The following is a 24,036-nucleotide window of genomic DNA, read 5'->3' as shown; positions in this document are numbered from 1 at the left end:
TATTTTCACCACCCATGCAGACTGTTATATCAACAAAAAGGTAATTTGAACCCTTACCTGTACGGATGCAAAGAATTTCGGACAAAAATAGCAAAAAACTAATTTTTGGTGAAAATGCAGAATAATTTTGACCGATTAATGAGGTCTGATGACTAGAGCTGTTGTGATTGGTCGTTAGAATCAACGGCGTCAATGCTGCTAATTAGTAAACATTAATATTTTAGACAATTTTATTATTTTTCCTTTTAAATTTGGTTCTCACGGCGGCGGCAATACATACTTGAAGTATTTAAGTATGTATAGCCATGTCACTCATCTCATTACACTAGATAACTGGATACAACTTATTGTATAGTTTAATAAAATAATGTATTTTGATTATACAAGTTAATTACGACCTAACTATAGATATTTTTAAACTAACTGCTGACCAGCTTAGGGAATCTCTGTGGCTATTTTATAAGACATATTGCTGAATCAGTATGTTTTTTTTCTTGTTAATTTAGTCTTTTTGGGTAGCCTATCTTATGCATAGAATTAGTCAAGGAGGTTGAGTCTTATAACTTTCTTCAAAGTTTGATCAATTGTGCATAATGACTCGTGCAACAAATGCATATAGGGTGTCAGACTCATAGATTTGCATAATTTAAAGTTCAGGTTTTAAAGTTTGGGACAACATGTGGCACAGCTTTAAAACTGAAACTTAAAATCATTTCAGAGGTACAAAATGTCATTGAAACACACCAGTGGCTTTGCTGTCATCAGGATTAAACATGTTACCCCTCAAACCCTCCCTCCTAAACCAGGGAGCTACACTGCGACCAAAATGGTCGCATATGCGACCTTTTGAACTGCCGTTGCGACCCTAATTTTTAATGGGTCGCAAATGTGCTACCTAATGTTTTAGACAATATGCTATGATTTACTATGAGCATTTATTAAAACATAAATGTGGATTTTAAGAATACGTTTTATAACGTGCTCTGAGCCATCAACACGTTGGCTTCATTTTGCGTGAAAGCACGTCGTGTCTCTCCCCATCAGTGTGCGTTTGCGTGCTCAGCTGTTTCTCAATGAATTGGGTGTGACGCGACGCAAGCGCAGTGTCTTCCATGTTTCTGAACTTGAGCAGAGGTCTTTCTTCACTGAGGACGCGGGACCCGTATGGTTCCGGGTTTATATTTTAAATGGTCTGTCGGGTCCGGTTAGGTCCTAGTTTAATTACTTTGGGTCCCAAGTCTGATTAATATTGAGTTTATAACCCGAGTCAATCGGAAAACGGCCATGAGCGCTACCGCGCTAAAGCTCGAGTGCAGTTTAGCGTGCCTTCGGTTTCTATGGCGATGGTTCTTGTTACGACCACGCGCTGCGTTTTCTTTCTCACATGTTTTTAATAATCTTATTATTAATAAACCATATATTTTCTAAAACCATATCCATATTAAGTTTGCACAGATTGTAGCAAAAAAGCAGTGCTAATGTCAAGCCCATTGCACTAAACGAGCAAAGCAATGTAAAGTCTGTCCCCGGGACAGCAAGTAGATTTGAAAATAAAATAAGTGGAATAATATTATTGAAATAATAATTGGATTAAGCTTTTTAAATCGGCAAGAGAGAAATAGAAAGATAGAGCAGAAGCAGTAAAAGTGCCTATCTAATATAAATTATTACCATTATAACATCAGTCATAACATCAGTCACATTTATAATCTATAGACCTGCACTGTCTATTAATATACTATACATCGTAATGTATTATATTGAGTTTGATAAAAGGGGTCTAACTGCTTCATATATCAGTGCAAAAACAGTAAGTGTTTTCGTGGTGCTTTGACAAACAGTGTCAGCTTTGTTAATGGCAAAGAAAGTTTGGAGTGTTTAGATTAATGAAATATAATGTGAAATTAATATTAATTTTCAATAAATCAAAGTATTGTGTTGTGTCACACATTATTAGTTCTTCGTCATATGTATAGTAGACCATTATTTGTCAGTGGGTAATGATTGCCCTTTTTACCAGTTACCACCACCAAGTAAATTTCAGATCTGTGGGAAACACTGACTGCAACGTTTAAGAAAACAAGGCGGCATGTGGTTTAAAAGATGGCAAGTAAAATAAAAAGCATATCTGTATGCAATACAGTTTCATTATTGTTCATTATTAACCAGAGCGCCTTAATATAACTTGAAAAAAATATGTGCGACCAAATTATATTTTGCGCCAGTAACTGGAAAAGTTGGTAGCGCAAGTGCCACCAGTGGAAAAGGTTAGTGTAGTTCCCTGTAAACAGAGCATCCCCACAAAACAAACCCTAATTTAACCCCTGTACATATACTATATATATTCTCATTATTTTTTAAAACATCTATAGTTATGCGCTGGCACAGAGTTGGACTCTTTTGACTCCACACAGAAACAGCAACGCGTGCGGCATGACATAAGGGACATCCTGGATCTGTTTTTTCGCTCTTCTTTATTCTTTTTATGTATTATAGAAGTATCGGATCGGGACTCTGTATCGGCAGATACTCAAAATCAAATGACTCGGACTCGAGGGCAAAAAAACCTGATCGGGACATCCCTACCGCGATACAACCATTTGATAAACTGGAATCATAGGGTGCAAAATACAAAATACTGAGAAAAACCTTTAAAGTTGTCCAAATGAAGTTGTTAACAAACCTTATTACTAATGATAAATACTTTATGTGTTTACAGTAGGAAATTGACCAAATATCTTCAAGGAATAAAATCTTTACTCAATATCCTAATGATTTTTGGCATAAAAGAAAAATAAATAATTTCGACCCATCCAATGTATTTTGGGCTTTTGCTACAAATATACCCATGACTGGTTTTGTAGTGCAAGGTCACTGTTTTTTTTAAACACTGAACATCAATGAATTCTAAATGTCTAAGACAACCAAAGACTTATATACATTTCCAAGGACATGCACAAGCACACTTGTATCACCAGAACCACACTGCACAGGTAGAAACAATAGTACGGTCAGGCTCAACTATGGCTGGAACTCCATTTCCTCTGTCATTTCATCATGGAAGGCCGAAGCAAGACTATATTCATGCCTGTGAGCTCACAGTGCAGCAAAGACGGTTGCCATGACAACATTTTTACAGCATTTAGCACACGGCAATGATTCAAAGAGGAGCCATGCATTAGCAAATGCCGCTCTCTTTTCACCATCAACCGTGTCAATCCTCAAGCGGAAATGCGGTCATTATCAAATTTGTCAACTGCTTGAGATCATTTATACTTTTCCTGCATGCGGTGAGAGTACGCTGCAGGGTTGCCATACAATAAAATAATCAAGCATGCAGGGCAGTTATCGAGGCAGATCGAAGACTGGACACTTCAAACTATCAGAACAAAAGATTGATTCAAGTTCATGTTGCTGTAGCTTAATTGGTACCAATAGCAGGCTTATGGGTTCAATCCCTGAGAAAACACACGCATATTAGGGGTGGAACGGTACACACAAGTCCCGGTTCGGTTCGTACCTCGGTTCAGGCTTCACGGTTCGATTCACTTTCGGTACAATGGAGGAAAAAAGCAAAACAAAAATGAAGAAGGCATTTTTTTTAAGCTAATCTTAAAAAAATAGGTGTCCTTATCAGTGTTATTTTGAGATGTCATGAATATAAACTGAAATGCATTTAACATACTATCTCGTATTTCAAAAATATATACCACTTTAAGTAATCTTGTACTCATCTTTCATACAAATAGGGGTTCAGATGTATTACAAGTGTTACCTAAATACATTTTTAAATTACATTTTTGGCCTTATTTCATATTAATGTACTAAAGAACAAAAAATAGGCTTGTAGGATGAATTAATAGGTGTGTACGACTTCACGAGGCGCTGCAAGAAACGACAAGTGGATGACGTCAGAGTAACGCGAGAACGATTTGAAATCAGCCTCCTCCGCAAGATTTCTCGCGGTACTCTGACGCTGATGGCGCTGCGTAAAGTTTAGCACACTTAAAAAACTGAAAGCAGCTGAACTCGACAGAACTGCCCTGCGTATGCCTGTTGTATATAGCAGGACAATTTATCTCCTACTTCTCAGCGTGAGAAATACAAAGTGTGGCATTTGAACTGACTGAAATGCGTGTTTGTCAAGGTGAATGCGTGAGACTTGAGAGCCCTGATTAGATGCATTTCCACTCACATACCTAACAACTGCTGAACAACGCCGACGCAAAGTCCTCGTCTTTTCCACCACTCTCTCGCCTGTACTATTGTAACTGACTGGAAAACTGAAGTTTTGTCAAACTTGCAATCTTAAAGGGGCCGGCGGATCCTCACCACCATTTGCCATACTCGCTGTCGCTGCTATTTCACTCACTGGACCGTGAACCTGACAAAAAACTGCAGTGCGCCAGAATGTAGACGGTCTCTGATAGAGCGCATACATAGGCGGAGCTCGGCTGCATCTGCGCCAATCAGAGCTTCAGAGCTAAAGCGGGGCAACAGATTAGCTGTCCATAAAGAACCCGCGGATCTAACAGTAGTTCCGCATTACATTAATTATTTTGCACGCAAGTTTTTTTTTATTTTCATACCGTGTATTCTACGTTTAAATTCATGCACCGAACCGTGACCCCCGTACCGATTCGGTTCGAAACGAATACATGTATTGTTCCACCCCTAACGCATATGTAGCTTAAGAGTGCTGGTAGTGTGCACGCAGCTTTTCACTGCATTTGTGTTGCCCATCTCCTTCAATGAGGTCCATAGGAGTACTGATAGACTGATATATTGCAGTGGCCTATATATCGGCCGATATTTGTAATATTTAAAATATTGGGATCGGCCAATAAGTCTTTCAATCAGCCAATAAATGTTTTTGTTCGGCTTTACAATGTCTTTTCATAACAACATTTGAGACAGTAAAATGAGCAATCATTATTCACTTTTTAATGTGAAGTTATGTTGTGTTACACACATCAATACTCTGGTGTGCAGCACCAAATCTTATTCAAACAGCGTCTTTCCACTTGTAGATATTTTGACATTTGTATGATTTAATGATAAAAAATGGTTTAATTAGTTTCACAAATTTTCTCTCATTTTGTTTGTCTGTTTGTGTCCCTCACGGGTTTGTCTTTCATTTACTGTAATAACACGTGTGTTATATCACCCTCATATTATCCAACCGGCCACACTACTTTGTTGATATCGGCCATAAAAAATACTGGTCGACCACTACTTGGGAGTCGTTCCAAATTTTTGTTGTCCTAGTAACAACTATAAGCAAATGTGTAACAATCCACTGCAGTAACTGACGAAAGATGGATAACGTGAACACTGAAATCGACAGTTCTCAATTAATATGAATAGGGGGCTGTTTACACTTGGTATTAAGATGTGTTTTCGTCAATCGGATCACAAGTGGACGAGAGAGACACATTACATTTACACCTGGTATTTAAATCCGTCTCTTTTGTCCACTTTCGACCGCTTCTGTGCTGAATACTATGAGGGGGTGGTCTGTGAGACGGTGGGCGAGTCTCTCTGCTGTCATTCAAATCCGAGCGGGAGTAATTATGAGTTTATATGGACGCAAAGTAATATTATGTCGGAGTGCACTGCTTGTTTAGCAAGTAAACATGCTGCACAGTGTTTTGTACATGAGTATGTAAGAGCTTTCTTTTAATTTTTAGCGCAATTCATGAAATAGGATCGCGCAACTTTCACACGCTTTCAAAACGAAACTACGGAGATCAGCCGCTTAGTTTTATCAATGAAAGGCTAAAAATAGCGCTGTTCACCGAATGTTCATGCCAGAAGTAAAAAAAGACGTAAAACTTGTGTTTAATACCTCAGATTAGATAAATGGGCGGAGAGAAGGCGGTCGCGTGTGGCTGTTCGAACGCATTCAACCACATGTGCGTTCCGCAACTCCAAAGCGATCCGATCGAAAGTGGTTTCGACCACCTCTGGATGTGGTTGAAAGTGGTCGAAAGTGGACGAGCTCAAAACGTTTTGAACACCGTTTACATCTGGCATTAACGTCGTCCACTTGTGATCCGATCGACGAAAACACATGTTAATGCCAAGTGTAAACAGCCTCTAGGATTGTTTTGTTTTATCGATGTGTGTCGCGCTTGTTGTAGGGATGCAACGATTCTCGGTAAAGAATCAAACCGTCCCGTTATCTTCCCACAGTTCGGCACGCACGTGCACTGCGGTGCAGCGTGTTTGATTCGACCATGCATTTCTAATATAGTTTGGTAAAAAAACAACGTATAAAACTGCTAAAGTATAGTTCTGAATACGCTCTGTGTGTGTTTACAGGAGAGTACCTGTCCAATCAACTCATAGTATGCAAATCTGTTGCCAACCTCACAGTTCCTCCTCACATGTTGGGGTGTGTGTATGTGTGTGTGGGTGTTGCGTACCATTTAGCACGACAAGAGAAGGCGAAAAACCGCAAATAGAGGCACCACCAGCTTCATAAGTCTACTGCAGCAGCAGTGCTCAAGAAAACGTGGCCAAAACTGTAAAATTCGTGAGTGCCGTATGCTCAAGGCAATACATCTAACATGACGAGTCGCTTGCTCAACACCAGGGTGTTGTTGATGGCACGCGATCGCAGGTGAAACTGAAACCACATTCACACAGACCTTTGGTCCCAGAAAATACCCATAAAATTGCCAGACAAGCGTCTGTGTGAACACAAACTCGTCCTATTAATCTTCTGGGATCGTTGCCGGAAAGAGGACCTAGTCAGATACACGGATAACCCTCTGTGTGAACAAGAAGCCGAAATAATGCCGTAATGGGCATGTCGTAGTGAGGACGCGGACATCATCACAACAAAAGTTATGGTTTAGCTCCTTAAAACGAGAGATAACATGCATATAAACATTCACCACGAGAAATGTTGCAAACTATATTGACGCAGTTATCAGGAAATGATAAATGAGACGCATAAACAATGATGCACGTGCCGTAGTGAGGACGCGCGTGTCATGGCAACATGAAGTTGGTTCAACTCTTTAAAATAAGGGATTTATAACATTCACGACGAGAAATGTCAGCAAACTGGAGTGAAGCAGATATCAGGCAAGTTAGCTCGTTACTTACTGCGTTGAAACGGAGATCATTCAGCAGCATAAAAGAATATCGTGTCACGTGCTCATTTGAGCTATAATAAAAGAAAATACCCGCGCGTCATCCCAACAAGATATATCGTTCAGCTCCTCAAAATGTGGGTTTTAAATGCATATAACAATCACGATGAGAAATATCGTAAAACTGTATTAAAGCAGAGATCAGGGAGCTCGTCAAATATCCACTCTGAAGCTGAGATCATTCACCAGCATTAGAACGGCATGTCATGCGCTCCTTTATAGTGTTATCATAAACAAAAATGCACGCGAGTGGTTCTTGGAGAGAGAAATAATATATAATATGCAAACTTCAGACGCTGCGTAGAAAAGAGGGCGGGCTTTCAATAGGTCACGTGTCTTTCCGGGATCATCAGATGCCGGGTAATCATGGCAGTGTGAATGAACAAAAAATCTTAGGATCCCGGAAAAATCCCGGATGCCTTTCCCGTGTATTTTACAGAATGTCTGTGTGAAAAGGGCTTGAAAGAGCATACATTGCCTTCTGTGTTTAAATGTTAACAAACCGATCTTCTTGCGAAAAAACTCGAAGATAGTCGCATAGAATATAAAAAGTATGTATGTTGGTACATGTAGTATACTAATGTATAATACTAATGCAAGTACTCTAAAGTGAAAAAGTTGATTTTAGCAGAGGTTAAAACTGCATAGGTTTATTTTTGTAAAGAAGCCTGTTGTGACCAAAGTGTTAGGTGTTTGTAACCAAGTAAATATTTTAACATTTTCTTTGAATTTGACATTAGCCTTTTTGTCCCTTAAAAACACAAACCCACCGAAACTGAGACCCTAAAACGTGACACACACACACCGAACCGTGAGTAATTTAAACCATTGCACCCCTATTTTGTAGTGTGAATGAGACATAAGTCACATCTGCTGAAATACATGACAAGTTGTGATAGGCAGCTTAAAGCAACACTATGTAGTTTCCATGTAAAAATTACTTACAGCTCCCCCCATGTGGTTGAAAAGCGCAACAGTGCCTGGTATCAGACACTCTTCTGCAGGCAGGGGGAGGGGCTGTGTGCTCTACCCTCCACTGCCACTTTCAGAGTGTGCTTGTAGCAACTAGGAGGTTGCTCAGGTTGCAGCAACAGTACAATGTCCAGTTAAAAGTTGTTCTATCATTGAAATAATATTAAGCCCTAAAAATTGGGCTTTTTGAAATTATCGGCACTGGCCAATACGATTACTTACTTGGCCAATTAAGATTAAAGGATGGTTCATCCGAAGAATAAAATTATTTCATCTTTTGTTTACATCAACATGAGGGTGAGCAAATGAAGACATTTTGATACATAATGGTTTGCACACAGTTGATGGTACCCGGAAGTCAGTTGGTACCAACAACTGTGTGCTTACCACCATTTATCAAAAGATCTTCTATTGTGTTTAGCAAAATAAAGAAATGTATACGGGTTTACACCCTAAATGTAAATGATAAGTAAATGACAGAATTTTCATTTTTGGGTGAACTATTTCTTTAAGATAGCTAAACTAGCTTGAGTCAGCATTGTAATCTACATTATTTTTTCTTTTGAACCCATCTAAGTAGACTAAATATTAACTTAAACTAGCCTTACAAATTCAATCTCAAGTAAACACTAGACATTATTGTCAAAAGACTATAAAGTACACTAATATATATAGCCCTGTATGTCACAAATGCATCCTACAGTCTATATATTGACATCTTCATCATTCACTAAAAAACACATTGTTCAGCCACTAAACAATAGCCGCTAAAAGTGTCATCAACCAATGGCAACAATTTTAATGTAGACACATCTTGATTAGAAAAATCATATTTCATTGTGAAGGTCTATCTAATAACATTAATTAGATTTTCTTCCCAATGTTGTACTTGTTATGCTGGTTCAATCAGCTCTACATCTTCAACCTGCTGGTATAAGATGGCGGATACCCGCAGAAAATCAGCTCACATCAGCTAATGCTCTCTTTTTAGGATAAAAGTGTGTGTGGGTGTCTGCTAAACCTGTCACACTTACTGGGAAACTGGAATCAAGGGTAAAACGAGGCTTCCGGCCTATCAACAGGCATAAGAATGTCACCTTAGTGTAAAACCAAACGCTTCAAAGCATTCCAAGCATTGGGCGTTCGATTTCTGTGGTATGTTAACCATCGAAAGGCACCACTGTAAAACGTAATCACACAGAAGTAAGTGACACCATAGCTGAAGTAAAATAACAAAACCACAACACAAATATCTGTGTGTTTTGTCAAAGACAACCAGCTACTTCAACTTAGCTCCTCCCATTTCATAAGAATCAACTCGATACCAACCGGTATGCTGCTGAACAAACAAATTATGCCGTCTTTGCTACTACTGCTCTCTGGTTTGGACGTGGAAATCATGAGGTGGTGTTAGCGGAATATTTGCATGGTTTTAAACGCAAATGCAAATATGCTAACCTTATCGCAATGTGGTTGCAAATGTTAACCTGGCGTTTCATAAACACCACCACCACAATGCACAGATTACTTCCCTTGATTCAGTAACGGAGTTAAAAATCCAAATCCAGTTGCTGCAACAACTAGATGTTTAAGTATTAGAAAAAAAAAACGTGTCATGCTTTCAATTGCACTAACAATGCATGGACTTTGGATGCTAGTGTAAAGTGAAATGAAAATAGGCCATATGTTGGTTGCATGAGAACAGTGTCAGCTTTGTGCTAGGTGTGTCCAAAAAAACAAACACTCTCCACAATCTTTGTGAGTCATCGAGCACCTTCGCAACACTCAGATGTTATACGCTCCATACTATATACTTTCGACTCGGCTAGGTAAATATTGGCTAGAGCAACCTGTGTGGTGTAAAAAGAAACCTGGAAATCCGGGTTGTCGTTTAGACGCGCCCACTCCATAAAGAAGCCGCTTGCCGGCACATTTTCTTGAGCACAAGGTATTCAAGTGAGTGATGGATCCTTTTGCTTTCTTTCTTCCCAACGTTCTCTGCATCCGGATCATGTGACACAGCAACAGCGTGCATTCATGTGTGCAGCAGAAGTGTGGGCTGAAAATGAAGAGCGCTTGCCCTCGGCTCAAGTCCCTCCAGCAGAGAACGCCAACACGCACGCTCTTAAACACACACTTTACCTCAGTTTTGTGGTATCTTTGGTTTCTCCATCAAAGAACCACAATGCGGTGCTTATATGCACTAAAGCTGCAGCAACTGAACGATCAATAACGAAAACAAACAATGAATGGTATTAGTGCAAAATTGAGCAGTGGATGGATCGTCGGAATGTTGAGTCTTGAGGGCTGGTTTTGGGTTTACTGGACCCCAGCTGGAAGTGTTTCTTTGATAGGTGTGTTGCTGCATTCAGAAACAGACAGATGATGCGCAACAAAATGTTTGCATTTTTAATACTGGACTTTTTTTAAACATTTTGGGGCGGTTTCCCGAAAAGGGCTTAAGAGACGGGTATACTTTCTTTCGGTGTCCGTCTCACATGCGCAATCATCCTCCACCATTGCAAACAAAAAGAAACAAAACAGAATGCAAACATTATGGCAACGAAAATTCTCCACAGCTTTTTGTTTTTGGAAGAAGTGAAAATCAAATAAGAAAAGACGATGGTTTGTGTGCAAACGCTGTCTATTGCCTTTGTGCAATTGTTTGTAATGGAGTGTCCTGTCTTAGTATTTTCTCACGTATGTGCAGTTGTATGCATACTGTGCAGTCTCAAATTTTGGGTTGCATGCGGACGACCACGGACCCTCCTGATAATGAAAATGGCTTTATCCTAGTCCCAGACTAAAATGCATGTTTGTATTTTAAAAACATCTGGTACTAACATACCTTAATATGTATCACTGTCATTGTTTTGTCCCAAGATGCACATCTGTATTGTTTTTTGTAAGGTATGTTGGTAAAAACTACTTAAATGTCCTTATATAATATAAGGCCTAGGCCCGGAATAATCTAAAACCTGTCCGGGACACTGCCCCTTTGTGCAAATATATAACCTCCACACTGCTTAAAAGATTAGTCCATTTTCTTAAAAAAATCCAGATAATTTACTCACCACCATGTCATCCAAAATGTTGATGTCTTTCTTTGTTCAGTCAAGAAGAAATTGTGTTTGAGGAAAACATTCCAGGATTTTTCTCATTTTAATAGACTTTAATGGACCCCAACACGTAACAGTTTTAATGCATTTTAAAATTGCAGTTTCAACAGCGTTTCAAAGGACTCTAAACAATCCCAAACGAAGCATAAGGGTCTTATCTAGTGAAACGATTTTAATTTTTGACAAGAAAAATATGCACTTTTAAGCCACAACTTCTTGTCTATCTCCAGTCCTGTGACCCGCCAGCGCGACCTCACGGAATACATCATCACGTCACGGATGACGTATGCGAAACTACGCCCCAGTGTTTACAAGTGTGTTGAAAGAGGACCGTTCCGAAGTTGTTGTATGTCGAATGATACGAATGAATGTCTTTGTGTCAGTTTATTGTTTAAAATGGTCCGCAAATCTGCGTTTCGTGTATGTAACACGTGACCTTTCCACAGCATTACGCAATTACGCGAGGTCGCGCTGACCGGAGATAATCAAAAATGACAATTGTTTCGCTAGATAAGACCCTTATGCCTCATTTGGGATTGTTTAGAGTCTTTTGAAACTGCAATTTTAAACTGCATTAAAATTGTTACGTGTTGGTGTCCAATAAAATGAGAAAAATCCTGGAATGTTTTCCTCAAAAAACATAATTTCTCCTCGACTGAACAAAGAAAGACATCAACATTTTGGATGACATGGTGGTGAGCAAATTATCTGGATTTTTTTCCTTTAAAGATATATTTCCAAAAATGTAGTCACTATTTATTTAGCCAACTGGAGAAGGAAACTATAGACGATCTACCATGACACAAAATGTAGTTATGCTAACGTTTATCAAATTAACCAAATACTCCAAGTGAGTGCAAAGGGTGCAAATAAGTAATATCATGTCAACAACTAAACTAGTTTCACTTTTATTGGAACAATGTCATGGGGGGATTTTAAAATATTTGTAGATCACAATGAGGTTAATAATCAATCACAATAATAAAAACAACTAGATTTTTTGCGCATTGCCAGACGAATATTCTGCATACTAACACAACACTGACAGTATAGTCTGCTGATATTTAAGAACATAGTCTTAGACACACCAGACACAGATTTGGGAACTTGCAAACCCCTGAGCAGTCTACAACAACTTCCTCCAAGCTTTTGGACGAAGCAGTCGAGCCTACCAAACCAGACGCAGAAGGTTAACAGAGTTTGCGGGTCACGCAAGGCTCTCTTCCTCCACTGAGGCGTATCTTATTGCTGTCTTTCCTCTGCGAATCCCTGCAACAATGGCTGCTTGTGTTGCATGCGGCCGAGCCTGAGGTTTATCAGGACGCGCATTTCATGCAGCGCTTTAATGGGTCAGCCCACACAACACAGCCCCGTGACCGTCTCTGTACATCTACGCAATTCAAGGATCCCTCTCTGACTAGTTTAGCAGATCTGCATCACTTTTATCACCAAATGTGAACTGCATATCTGCGTGCATCTGATTGCGCCGGTTTCGGCGACAGGATCGGCTTGTAAAACCACAACCTGGTCAGAGCAACTTTCATTTTCCAGAACTCACATGACACTTTGGCACGGTGTGTTCTCGTTTTTCCTTTGAAGGCAAAGGCTTGGTTGAAAACGCGATCAGAAATGATAAAATCTTCTCTTGATCTTTCCATCAGGGTTTTATCATTGACACGAACACTCATGAACTCAAAACCGGTCAGTCCTAAATAGATTTTGCAACCCGAGTTTCAAATTAAGACTTTGATCTAATTATTTTCATCTAAAAACAATGGAAAGACCCGTGGTAACACTACATGGTCCTCTCCTATTGAAATATCATTTTCTCGTTAGGACTGCTTCCAAATTACAACAGAAAATCCTATAGCATTCCTTCAGGATTTTGACAAGCCTGTGATGTGGAATGTCATATCCAACAGAGCCACAAACACGGGAACATTACACAATAGTAATGTGACAAAGTAAAACTGAAAACAACAAAACAAAAACATTTCTTAAGAACTTCTTAGTAAACAAGCAGGAAAAGCATGACATTAATAGATATTAACTTTTGTAATATTAACGCGAATGCATATGGCAGTTACAGTGCATGCAATCTATGCATTTTATTCAGTTTATGTGTAACCCTGAGATCGAACCCTTACGTTGCTAACGCAATGTTTTACCAACTTAGCATCAGGAACACGAAATACATATCTCATATTTTAACAAAACACTTACCCAGAAGCAGAAGTTTAAGCTCTCGTCTTGCATCTCGTTTGTCTCTCCGAAGCTGCTTGTCGATCTCAGCGTTGATTCTCTTGGACTCCTTCGCTTCTTCACTCATGCAACAGGCCATCATGGACTCCAGAGTCATCACCGCAACGTTTGGAGATCCCAACCCTGATCTGACACACTTCTTCTTTTTGCCTCTCTTCGCAAATAAGACAAAGTAACGGGATGGGTTTCGGGAGAGTGGTGTTTAAAAATGCAGCGATCCAGGCCTTTTAATGCATGAAAAGCCTATACGGTGAGCTCCAATAATGGGCCTATATGTGACGATAGGGCCCAGGCTCTTTTCTTGCACTCAATCTAAAACCAGGATGTCTTGTGGTTTACTCCAAACGATGAATCAACACAGAAAACTACACAAACACAACCCCGGCGTGCTCATACAAACAGATCTGTCTATCAAACCAGGCCAAACGCTGGATGAGAATCGCAGGCCAGCTGTGTGTGAATCCTTCACTCCACGCAAAAAATTTCCCTCACAAACAGACCTACCCGAGCCCTGTTGGATAATCCGAGATGACTACCAACTGGAGTCCCTGAGGGACAAATGAGCTTGCCACGACATCCGTGCTGTCCTCTGCTGTCTCGCTAAGTTAACCGCCCCGGTGCCCAGACTCACCGAAACACTGTCCATCAGATGCCCGGATCCCTAACTAACACACGGCGACAGGTGGCAGACCACAGCCATCTGAGCTTTTAAAAACACCGTGCGTCCATATAACACGAACTACCGTGCAAACATTTGATTTTAGGGATGCAAAATCCGCAAAGTTAATTAGCTAAGCGCACTAACTAGCTTAATTGGGCAGGCTAACCTGCTAGCTAGCCGGATCCGTATTTACAGTCCACGCGCAGATTTCATCGCTCATTTCTTTGCATCCGACTAGGGTTAATGGATATTTAAAGCGTAAAATTTGTACGCCAGAGCCTGACGAAAAATGACACAGTTGCGGGCTCCTAAAAATCGACGGAGTGGGAAAAAATTCCCGATAATCGCACGTCACCCCCGTCAGTCTCTCCCAGTCCTGTGCGAGTCACACACAAACCTGGAGCTGCGACAGCTAGAGAATGAAACCTGATTGACGGGACGGAAACCCAATCGGCAGAGGAAGCTGGCGAGGGGGCGGGGCCTAGTGAGGCTAGGTTGGTGGAGTAACGGTTGTAGGAAAGATTGGAGCTAACGGGGCGTGTCCCATCACAAACCCTGCTATTCGACTGAATGGACAACGCCCATTCTTAACCAAACATACTGTATATGTTGAGTTGTGCATTTAAAAACAAATTATTTAATAAATTCATCAACGAAGTAGATAAGCACAGATATAAATATATAAATAATACCAAATATATGTTGGTGTATCTGATAATAAATAAAGTCTACTTTAGACTATTTGATTAAATAATTTCAAATTATTACATTTGTTAGCTGTTTAAAAAATTAAAGCAAATATGCATTCACATACAAGCCTGAGTTTGACCCATTCACAAAAAGCAAATGCTATTCATGTCAATTGGTTGAACATTGTTAGCAATAATACAAAGGTTCGATCCCAGATAACACATTTATTGATGATAAAATATACACTGTAAGTCGCTTTAGGTAAAGAAATGGCCAAATTTGACAAATATGTGAATGCGTTTTAGATCGGTTTACGATTAAAGTGATACGAGAGTTGTTTTCATTAAACAAGAATTGTAAGACTTTTAGCTCTTTAACGACACCATGTGGAAATTGATTGAATGTAAAAAGCCAGCTATTTAGGAAGTAGGTCAGTCAACTCTATCCCCATGACTGTGGCACTTTCATTAAAAGTAAATTGGAGCACTTAGAAAAACACGTGCATTAACAAGCGGCAATCAATTTGTTTTTATTATGAATAAACAGTTCACTTTGCTTGATTTCATGAAATATCATCTTGCTAACATTTAGGATATTTTTAAACAGCCTCTACTTAATTTTCATTTTACCAGGTTCAATAAAAGTATTGAGGTACATGTAAGCTAGCTAATGAATCGTGACTATAAACACAATAGTCACTACACCAACTACCAGTAGTTGTGACATGAGTATTATGTTTGCGGAATGTCATGTCTCATTCATTCCTTTGAGCTGCCAATGGCTATAGCTCCGCATACCTGTATACATTACAGGGACATTACAGGAAGACTTTCGAGAAAAGCCAGTCGTTTATCGGTAGTGACAAAAAATGACGAAACCTCCGCGTTTGGGAAAACTCCTTCAAGTGGCAGTCGGTCAAGTTATTTCAAAGAAGATGGAAGTTGTTTATAATTTTGAGGACTAGGAATCACGCGTAAGTGATGAATATGCGTCACATTTTAACCACTTTATTATTGAGATTATTTACATTTTGCCAGCTTTTACTCTTTAATTTTTAGTCTGAGGTTAATGAATATTTTTACCTTTAACTTTATAATATATAAAACAACAATTGAGGGGTCCGTAATATCTTCATGCTATGCTTACGTTAGCTAATTCTTAGAACGTAAAACGTAAGACTTCATGAAGTTTTCTTTCATTGTTACAATTTTTTATTTTATTTTTAATGTACATTTTTTGAACATTTAGAAACGTAATGATTTATATTATTGTTTATTTATTTATTTATTTTACAGAAGAAATGGGTGAGTGGAGATGTTGCATCTATTTTCTGCCTGAAGAGCAAAGACAGGCCATCGCAATAAGCAATGAAATCAAACACATCCTTGCGGAGCAGAGAAAACGAGACCTCAAAGAGATAAAAGTGCTTTTATTAGGTAAAATTATATTTCTAATAATAAAACTTCATATAGTCATTGGATTAAAATTGAATGCCTCTTAGAGATCATCCATAGGTTGTAAAAGTAGCCATGGTGTCTGATAAAAGCTGTAGTGGCCACCAAAACCCACACTGTAAAAAATACTTTGCTGCCTTAACATTTTTTGTTGAATCAACTCAGATTTACAAGTCATTTCAACTTACTATTATTTATCTTGACTAGAGATGAGTTGTTATAACTACAGGTGACTTGCTATAACTTATAAAATTAAGTTGACTTTTCGCAACTATATTTTATAAGTTGTGACAACTCATCTCTATTGACATGACTTGTAAATCTGAGTTGATTTAACAAAAAATGTGAAAACCTTTTTTTTACAGTGCATATACTTTAGCTAGAGTCAAGTTTAAACAGGTAATAACCATAGGTGTGATTTATCAAGAAATGTTAAATACATTTTATAACTGGTATCAAACACGATATTTTCAAATAACGCCTTGGATTGCAAACAAAGATTTAATTTCTGGTTGTGCACGTATCAAATATACTGTAGGCAAACACACCCTGTGGTTTCTGACTCAAATAAAAAAACATCTCAATTGTTTAAGCACCTTTCACAACAAGACTGATAACATTCCACTGTGTATAATAATAATAATTAACCCTTCAGATCCATGTATAATGTGATTGTTGTAAGCAGTGTACAATACTTCAATATCTGTGATAGATTTTTTTTTCTTTGATTTAGGCACAGGAGAAAGCGGAAAGACCACATTTATGAAGCAAATGAGGATCATTCATGGAGAAGGTTTTTTAGAAGATGAGAGGCGTAACTACACTAAACTGGTTATACAGAATATCTTCACAGCTATGAAGGCAATGACACAGGCCATGTCCACCCTAAAGATTCCATACGTCAACCCACAAAATGAGGTAACCGAAGCATATTAGACAGATAGCTTTTATTATATTCTCTTTATTTAAAATTTTGTAAACATATCAGATGTTGTTCAGAGCATTCTCAAATCATTTTCGGATTGACTCACATTAATCAAAACAGGAGAGACCAAAGTTTGTTAGTCACATATTTTTCACTCTTGAGAATAGTAGAGTAAATATATTTTTAAAGGGACAGTTCATCTAAAAATGAACATTCTGTCATAATTTACACACTCTCATGTTGTTACAAACCTGTATAAATGTACTAGTTCTGATAAACACAAAGGAAGAAATTTTAAAGACAGGGTGCATGATCTCTGAAAGCTATGTTGACATTTGAAATCACCTAAACAAACACGCCCCTACCCCAATAGAATGTGGACTTTATTTTGATAAACCTGCCCCACACATACGCAACCCAGGCAACGATGTCCGTTAGTAGATATGCCTCTTACTGCTGATTGGCTACAAGTGTGTTTTGGTACTCGGCCCGACTCCCTTTTCCAAAGTGTTTTTTAAAAATCAGGCACCGATCAGAAGCCCCATTGGCTTCCATAGTATTTTTTTCCTACTATGGAAGTCAATGGTGCTTCTGTTTGTATTTATACAGTTTTGTAACAACATGAGAGTGAGTAAATAATGACAGCATTTTCATTTTTGGGCCAACTATACCTTTAAAGGACAAGTTCTGCATTTTACACTTAAAGCCCTGATTTCAGATTGTTTATGATGATTGTTTCTGTTGTATCACCCCACCACCTCTACAATGGCTGTATAGGTGCACTGGAACAATCCTTCCTAAAATGCATTAAACTTTCGTTTACAAAGACGTGAAATTCACTGAGTGGTCAGGGGTGTTCACTGATATGCTCACACAAAAATGGCTGCAAAAGATGCTTTCCAACAGGTGTTTTAGCATTCGTTGTAAACTTGTGGACCTATTTTTTCCAAACGCCTCACACCCGTATTCTTCCATTGAGAGCTTGAATAATAGACACTCCAGCCCAGTTGGTGGTGATAATCCACCTTTTCCAATCTCAAGAATACAAGCATAACTCCAGCGTGGAGTTATACTGTACCTCACAGCACATCTAATACAAGTCAATGGAGTTGGACAAAAACTACGATAAAACCTGTTTGAAAGCATCTTTTGCAGCGATTTTTGTGTGAGCATATCAGTGAACACCCCTGACCACTCGGTGAATTTCACGTCTTTGTAAACAAAAGTTTAATGCATTTTAGAAAGGATTGTTCCTGTGCACCTATGCAGCCATTATAGAGGTGGGGGTGATACAACAAACACCCCCGAAAATTCTCGGGCCGGCATCATGTGTCCGAGTTTCGGTCAAAACCGTTCTATTTCATCATAAACGGTCTGAAAACAGGACTTTAAGTGTAAAATACCAAACTTGTCCTTTAAGCTTTTGTGTTAACATGCCCCAATGGCAGTCATGCTGTGTGGGGTAAATTGTCACAGCCATTCACTGCATTCATTTAGAGTTTACTGGGGGCAAAAGGGGTATTGTGTGATAATGAAAACTACATGTTTACTCCCATTAAGGACTGCAACATATTTATTAAGTTTTAATCAAATCCGCAGGTATACGCCCAGATGTTCAAATGCCTTGATGATCAGGATATTTATCGGATAGTTCAGATTCAAAGAGGTCATGTGGAGGCTATCCGACATCTTTGGGACGATAAAAGCTTCAAGATCTGCTACAGTCGACGTGGAGAGTATCAGCTTATAGATTCCACTACTTAGTGAGTGGGTCAATATTAAAGGCATAGTATATAAAAGGCCTTGTAATTGCAAACAATGGCATTTTCATATTTGTTTCTCTTTGTTAAATGCTAAGTTTTATTAAGAACTTGGACCGCATCGCGGCTGAAGCCTATATCCCAACAGATCAAGATGTTCTACAAGTCCGATTCCCCACCTCCGGTATCACAGACCACTGCTTTAATTTGGATAAGATCGGACTTAGGTATGACACCGAACATATGGCGACTCAAAAAGCCCCTGTAAGGAATGCATTTTTTTTATGATTAAGATTAGGAATATAAGGGAAGGAAGAAGGAAAAGATTATAAGGGATAGACTGGAAAATCCCCTTGCAGTTTTGTTTTCTGTTAAGCTCCACCTACTTACACAACAGGTGTTATTCGTAGTCTTTATTATGGACAATGGTGACAGCTCCTTGTTCATTCAGATTAAATCTATTGGTGGGATGTTGCATGCATATTTAAACAAAATTAATACCTAAATGTTTTCCTTGTTTGTTTGTAATTTAAGTGCAGAAGTAAATGTGACTTCCTATTTTTTAGATTATTGTTTAACTTAATATAAAATCTAATTAGACAGATCTGCACTGATCTCTTTCCAGGATTGTAGATGTTGGGGGACAAAGGGGCCAGAGACGAAAATGGATCCATTGCTTTGAGAATGTGACATCAGTCATATTTTTAGCCTCCCTCAGCGAGTATGACCAACTGTTGGAGGAGAATAACACGGATGTAGGTTACTTTGCTTTTCTCCTTCCCTCTTACCGGCATTAGTTAGTGCGGGACTGTTTTTGGTTGGGGAAATCCTTTTGACCAACAGGATGATTGTATTGCAGCTTGTTCTCGGCAAGACCTTCCCACTTAGACAGAAAAGACACAATGCTATTTGGAGATTATATCACAGTAGATAAGCATGGAAAGGAAATATTTAAACTGATAAATGTTTAAAAAGCGTGACAGTATCTGTCAAGGGTTGCATAAAAAAACGCCAAACCATGCACCCATTTAACTGTCTGTCATGCTAATATGCTAATGACCAATGGCGGCCAGTGACTTCTCTTTAGAGGGGCGCAAATTCAAAATATGTGTTCGGAGTGTCGTGTGAACAAACCGCGTTGTCAAAATACGTGCCTGCTGCACACGCATCTAAAGGGTTTATGATAAAAGAGACTAATTTAATACTAAACTGTGATTACACATGAGATACAGAGTATCTGGCAAACGCAGGCGTCTCTTTTGTCATGGACCCATTCGAGGCGTCTGCAGCAGGCTCGTATTTTGACAATACGTGTGATGCACATAAGTTTACATGTAGCTCTGAAAAGATATTTTGACATGACGAGACAAACCTGACAGGCTGAATACATGTTGTGACAAGCTTTGCATTGTGACTGGTAGACTAGTTGACAAGAAGTTGCTTATAATAAAATGTCTAACGTGGATTATTGAAATAAAGTGTTAAGGGTTTAAAAAAAAACTAAATTAGCTACATGCACTGCATTCTTCAGATGGTCAGCGAATGCAAAATCAACTAAAAGTGGGTAAATCAGAGTAGTGCGAACTCTGGTGGTAGCAATATAAATAGCAGGCTATTGATAAAATAAACATGTAGTTATGTTCATCAGGATACTCATGCCACTGGCCACACTGTAGGGGATGTCAAACTTCAAAATCACAGTGAAAGCACCAAAAAAGTATAACTACACTGCAAAAAACGATTTTCAGTAAAAATATTTAAAAATTCTTAAATTAGGATGCTTTTTCTTGATGAGCAAAACGAACCAGGAGGGTAAGTCTAGTTTTTGGACCAAGATGTCAAATTTAAGTAATTTTGTGCGTAAAACAAGCAAAAAATTGCCTTAAACACTAAATTCAAGAAAAATGCCCCATTGGCAGATTTCTTTGCTTGGTTTATGCACAAAATCACTTGGATTTGATATTTTTGGTCTAAGGACTAGACTTATTTTCTTGGGTCGTTTCCTTATCAAAAAAAAAAACATCTTAATTTAAGAATTTTTTAATATTTTTACTGAAAACAAGACAAAAATACAATTTTTTTTTTCTTGAGAATCATTGTTTGCAGTGTAGAAAAAGTACAAAAGCTGTCACTGGGGCAGTACCATTTTAAAATTTACCACTTTACATTTAGGCATTTAGCAGACACTTTTCTCCAAAGCGACTTACAAAGATTAGAGAAAAACAATAAAGCAAAATGTCATATTAGGGAGGCAATAGTGCAAAAGGTGCAAAAGTTTTCACTATTCCGAAACAATAAATATATCAAATTTAAGTGATTTTGTGCATAAAACAAGCAAATTTCTCTTGAATTCAGTGTTTACACTGCAAAAAAGGATTTTCAGGAAAATTTTTATTATTATTTTTGTCTTGTTTTCAGTAAAAATATCTAACAATTCTTAAATTAAGATGCTTTTTCTTGATGAGCAAAACGAACCAAGAAAATAGACCTAGTTTTTAGACCAAAAATATTAAATTTAAGTGATTTTGTGCATAACACAAGCAAAGAAATCTGCCAATGGGGTAAGCAAATTTTTCTTGAATTCAGTGTTTACACTGCAAAAAAAATTCTTAGTATTTTTGTCTTGTTTTCAGTAAAAATATCTAAAAGTTCTTAATTGGGATGCTTTTTCTTGGTGAGCAAAACGACCCAAGAAAATAAGTCTATTTATATACCAAAAATATCAAATTTAAGAAATTTTATGCATTAAACAAGCAAAAAAAAAAACTGCCAATGGGGTAAGCAAATTTTTCTTGAATTCAGTGTTTACCCTGCAAAAAATTATTTTCAAGAAAAAAATTCTTAGTATTTTTGTCGTGTTTTCAGTAAAAATATCTAAAAAATTCTTAAATTAAGGTGCTTTTTCTTGATGAGCAAAACGACCCAAGAAAATAAGTCTATTTTTATACCAAAATTATCAAATTTAAGAGATTTGGTTGGGGTATGCCAATGGGGTAAGCAATTTTTCTTGAAATTAGTGTTTAAGAAAAATTTTCAAGATTTTTTGCTTACACCATTGGCAGATTTTTTTGCTTGTTTTATGCACAAGATCACTTACATTTGATATTTTTGGTCTAAAAACTAGACTTGTTTTCTTGGGTCGGTTTGCTCATCAAGAAAAAGCATCTTAATTTAAGAATCCTTAGATATCTTTACTGAAAACAAGACAAAAATACTAAGAACATTTTTTCTTAAAAATAATTTTTTGCAGTGCAAAACCGATCTAAATAACTTGTCTCATTGATCCATATTTGCAGAGAACCATACTGTACTTTTAATACTTTTAAAAATTATTCATTCCAATCTCAATTTTTTGGATCCTCTAGGGTTACCCAAACTCAGTCCTATAAAGGGCGGTGTCCCGCAGAGTTTAGCTCCAGCTTACAACTGCCTGGAAGTTTCTAGTATGCTTAGTAAGAGCTGCTTTAGGTGTTTTGAATAGGGTTGGAGGCTCTGCAAGACAGAATTTGGTTACCCCTGAATCTCTTAATGTAGCCTGTATTGCTCAGTGATAGAACATTGCATTAGCAGAGAAGAAGGTCATAGGTTTAAACCCAGGCAACACACATTCTGATTAAAAATGTAAATGTGTAAATGTTAATGTAAGATCTTCTGTGTACCTTTTCTCACCGGCTACAGAATCGCATGAAAGAGAGCTTGTCCCTCTTCTACACAACCATCCACTCAAAATGGTTCTGTAATTCCTCCGTTATCCTCTTCTTGAACAAACAAGACATCCTGGCTGAAAAGATTCAGATCTCTGACTTGAGAGCATATTTTCCTGAATTTAAAGGTAGTGTGTTGTATTTGCAACCTATAGAATTTTCTCCTTTATACCAACAACCCTAACACCTGACTTCCATGGTTTGGTTCCATCCTTAGGTAAACGGCGAGATGCACTCGATGCCATGAAGTTCATCAAACAGTTGTATTATCACGAGACAATTTGTCGTGAGAAAAATAGCACCAAACGCATCTACTGTCACTTCACCTGCGCCACAGACACCAACAATATCAGGAAAGTCTTCAGTGATGTCAAAGACACTGTTCTCATGAAATCTATACAAGAGTTCATCTTTACCTGAAAGAAACTTCTGGACTAAAAGGTCTACAGTATACAGTCAGAGTTTTATTCTGGCCACGATCAGCCCATCTGAACAGAATAGTGCTCATTGTATCAGCCTCACCTATCTTTACTGGTAAAACTACTTTCGAGGCAAATTGACAAAAACTGTGGTTTTCTCAATGAGGTTGCAAAAAGTCAGGCAATTACATTAGAGCTTGCCAGATTATCAAAGTGCTTTCTGGATTTGCATGTAAGATACAGAGTGTTGGAAGGCCATGGGTGTGAACTTTAGTTCCATTCAAGACTGATGTTCATCTCAAGTATATGATTTCTAAATCAATGCAGAACATTTGTATGTGTATGTATGTATGTATGTATGTATGAAAATGTTTCCCTTTAATATTTTATAGAGTTAAAAGTTTTACTTTTGTATATTCATTAACTTAGTAGCCTAAATGTTTTAGTATTTTTTTTATAACAGAGCATGATAAATTGTGAATGAAAAAAATGCATAGTTTTTACTTTTTACTTTAATATTCAATTGAATTATTAATCTGAGAACAAATATATTCTAGAGACTATAACAAGACAGAGAATAAATGTGACATTGCACCAAAAAAAAAAAAACAGTCATAAGTAGCATGTGCATATTTGTAGCTAGCCAAAAAATACATTGTATGGGTCAACATTATAGATTTTTTATGCCAAATATAGGATATTATGTAAATTAGATATTTTGTAAATTTTACTGTAAATATATAAAAAAAATTAGCCTTAGTTATATGTGTAATATGACTTCATTTGGACAACTTTCAACACTGAAAAAAAAGAATACGCTGGATTTACTTAAAGGGACAGTAAGTAGGGTTTTAAGTGTTTTATTAATCAAAATCAATGTCTTTATTCATAAATATGTCCTCATTGG

The 24,036-nt window shown here is 37.9% G+C and overlaps 2 protein-coding genes across 3 annotated transcripts in view; one reads left to right on the top strand and one right to left on the bottom strand.

The window, feature by feature from the left end:
- gna11a (guanine nucleotide binding protein (G protein), alpha 11a (Gq class)) overlaps positions 1-14,589 on the bottom strand; it is a 36,024-nt gene extending 21,435 nt beyond the window's left edge. The window contains exon 1 of one of the 2 annotated variants that reach the window (XM_055217834.2): positions 13,478-14,589. In XM_055217834.2, the coding sequence (XP_055073809.1) occupies positions 13,478-13,613 (136 nt within the window). In that variant the 5' untranslated portion in view covers positions 13,614-14,589. The remainder of the gene's footprint in view (positions 1-13,477) is intronic. The other variant, XM_055217833.2, reaches the window with a different exon arrangement.
- A 980-nt stretch (positions 14,590-15,569) lies between these two features.
- Positions 15,570-23,597, top strand: LOC129453545 (guanine nucleotide-binding protein subunit alpha-14). Its single transcript, XM_055217832.2, has 8 exons — positions 15,570-15,840; positions 16,163-16,303; positions 17,055-17,239; positions 18,846-19,009; positions 19,105-19,233; positions 19,632-19,761; positions 22,685-22,838; positions 22,928-23,597. Exons 2-8 carry the CDS (start codon positions 16,168-16,170, stop codon positions 23,128-23,130), a joined length of 1,101 nt encoding a protein of 366 aa, XP_055073807.2. The 5' UTR covers positions 15,570-15,840; positions 16,163-16,167; the 3' UTR covers positions 23,131-23,597.
- Positions 23,598-24,036: the final 439 nt, after the last annotated feature.

Source organism: Misgurnus anguillicaudatus, chromosome 23, assembly GCF_027580225.2.
Source record: "Misgurnus anguillicaudatus chromosome 23, ASM2758022v2, whole genome shotgun sequence".
Classification (NCBI taxonomy): Eukaryota; Metazoa; Chordata; class Actinopteri; order Cypriniformes; family Cobitidae; genus Misgurnus; species Misgurnus anguillicaudatus.
Note: the sequence above shows the minus strand (reverse complement) of the source record. Positions and strands in the feature narration are given on the sequence as shown.

Coding starts and splice junctions, on each gene's coding strand:
- LOC129453545 (XM_055217832.2), top strand. CDS start 16,168: ATGGGTGAGTGGAGATGTTGCATCTATTTTCTGCCTGAAGAGCAAAGA. Junction 16,304..17,054: donor GATAAAAGTGCTTTTATTAG/GTAAAATTATAT, acceptor TCTTTGATTTAG/GCACAGGAGAAAGCGGAAAG. Junction 19,762..22,684: donor TGGAGGAGAATAACACGGAT/GTAGGTTACTTT, acceptor CACCGGCTACAG/AATCGCATGAAAGAGAGCTT.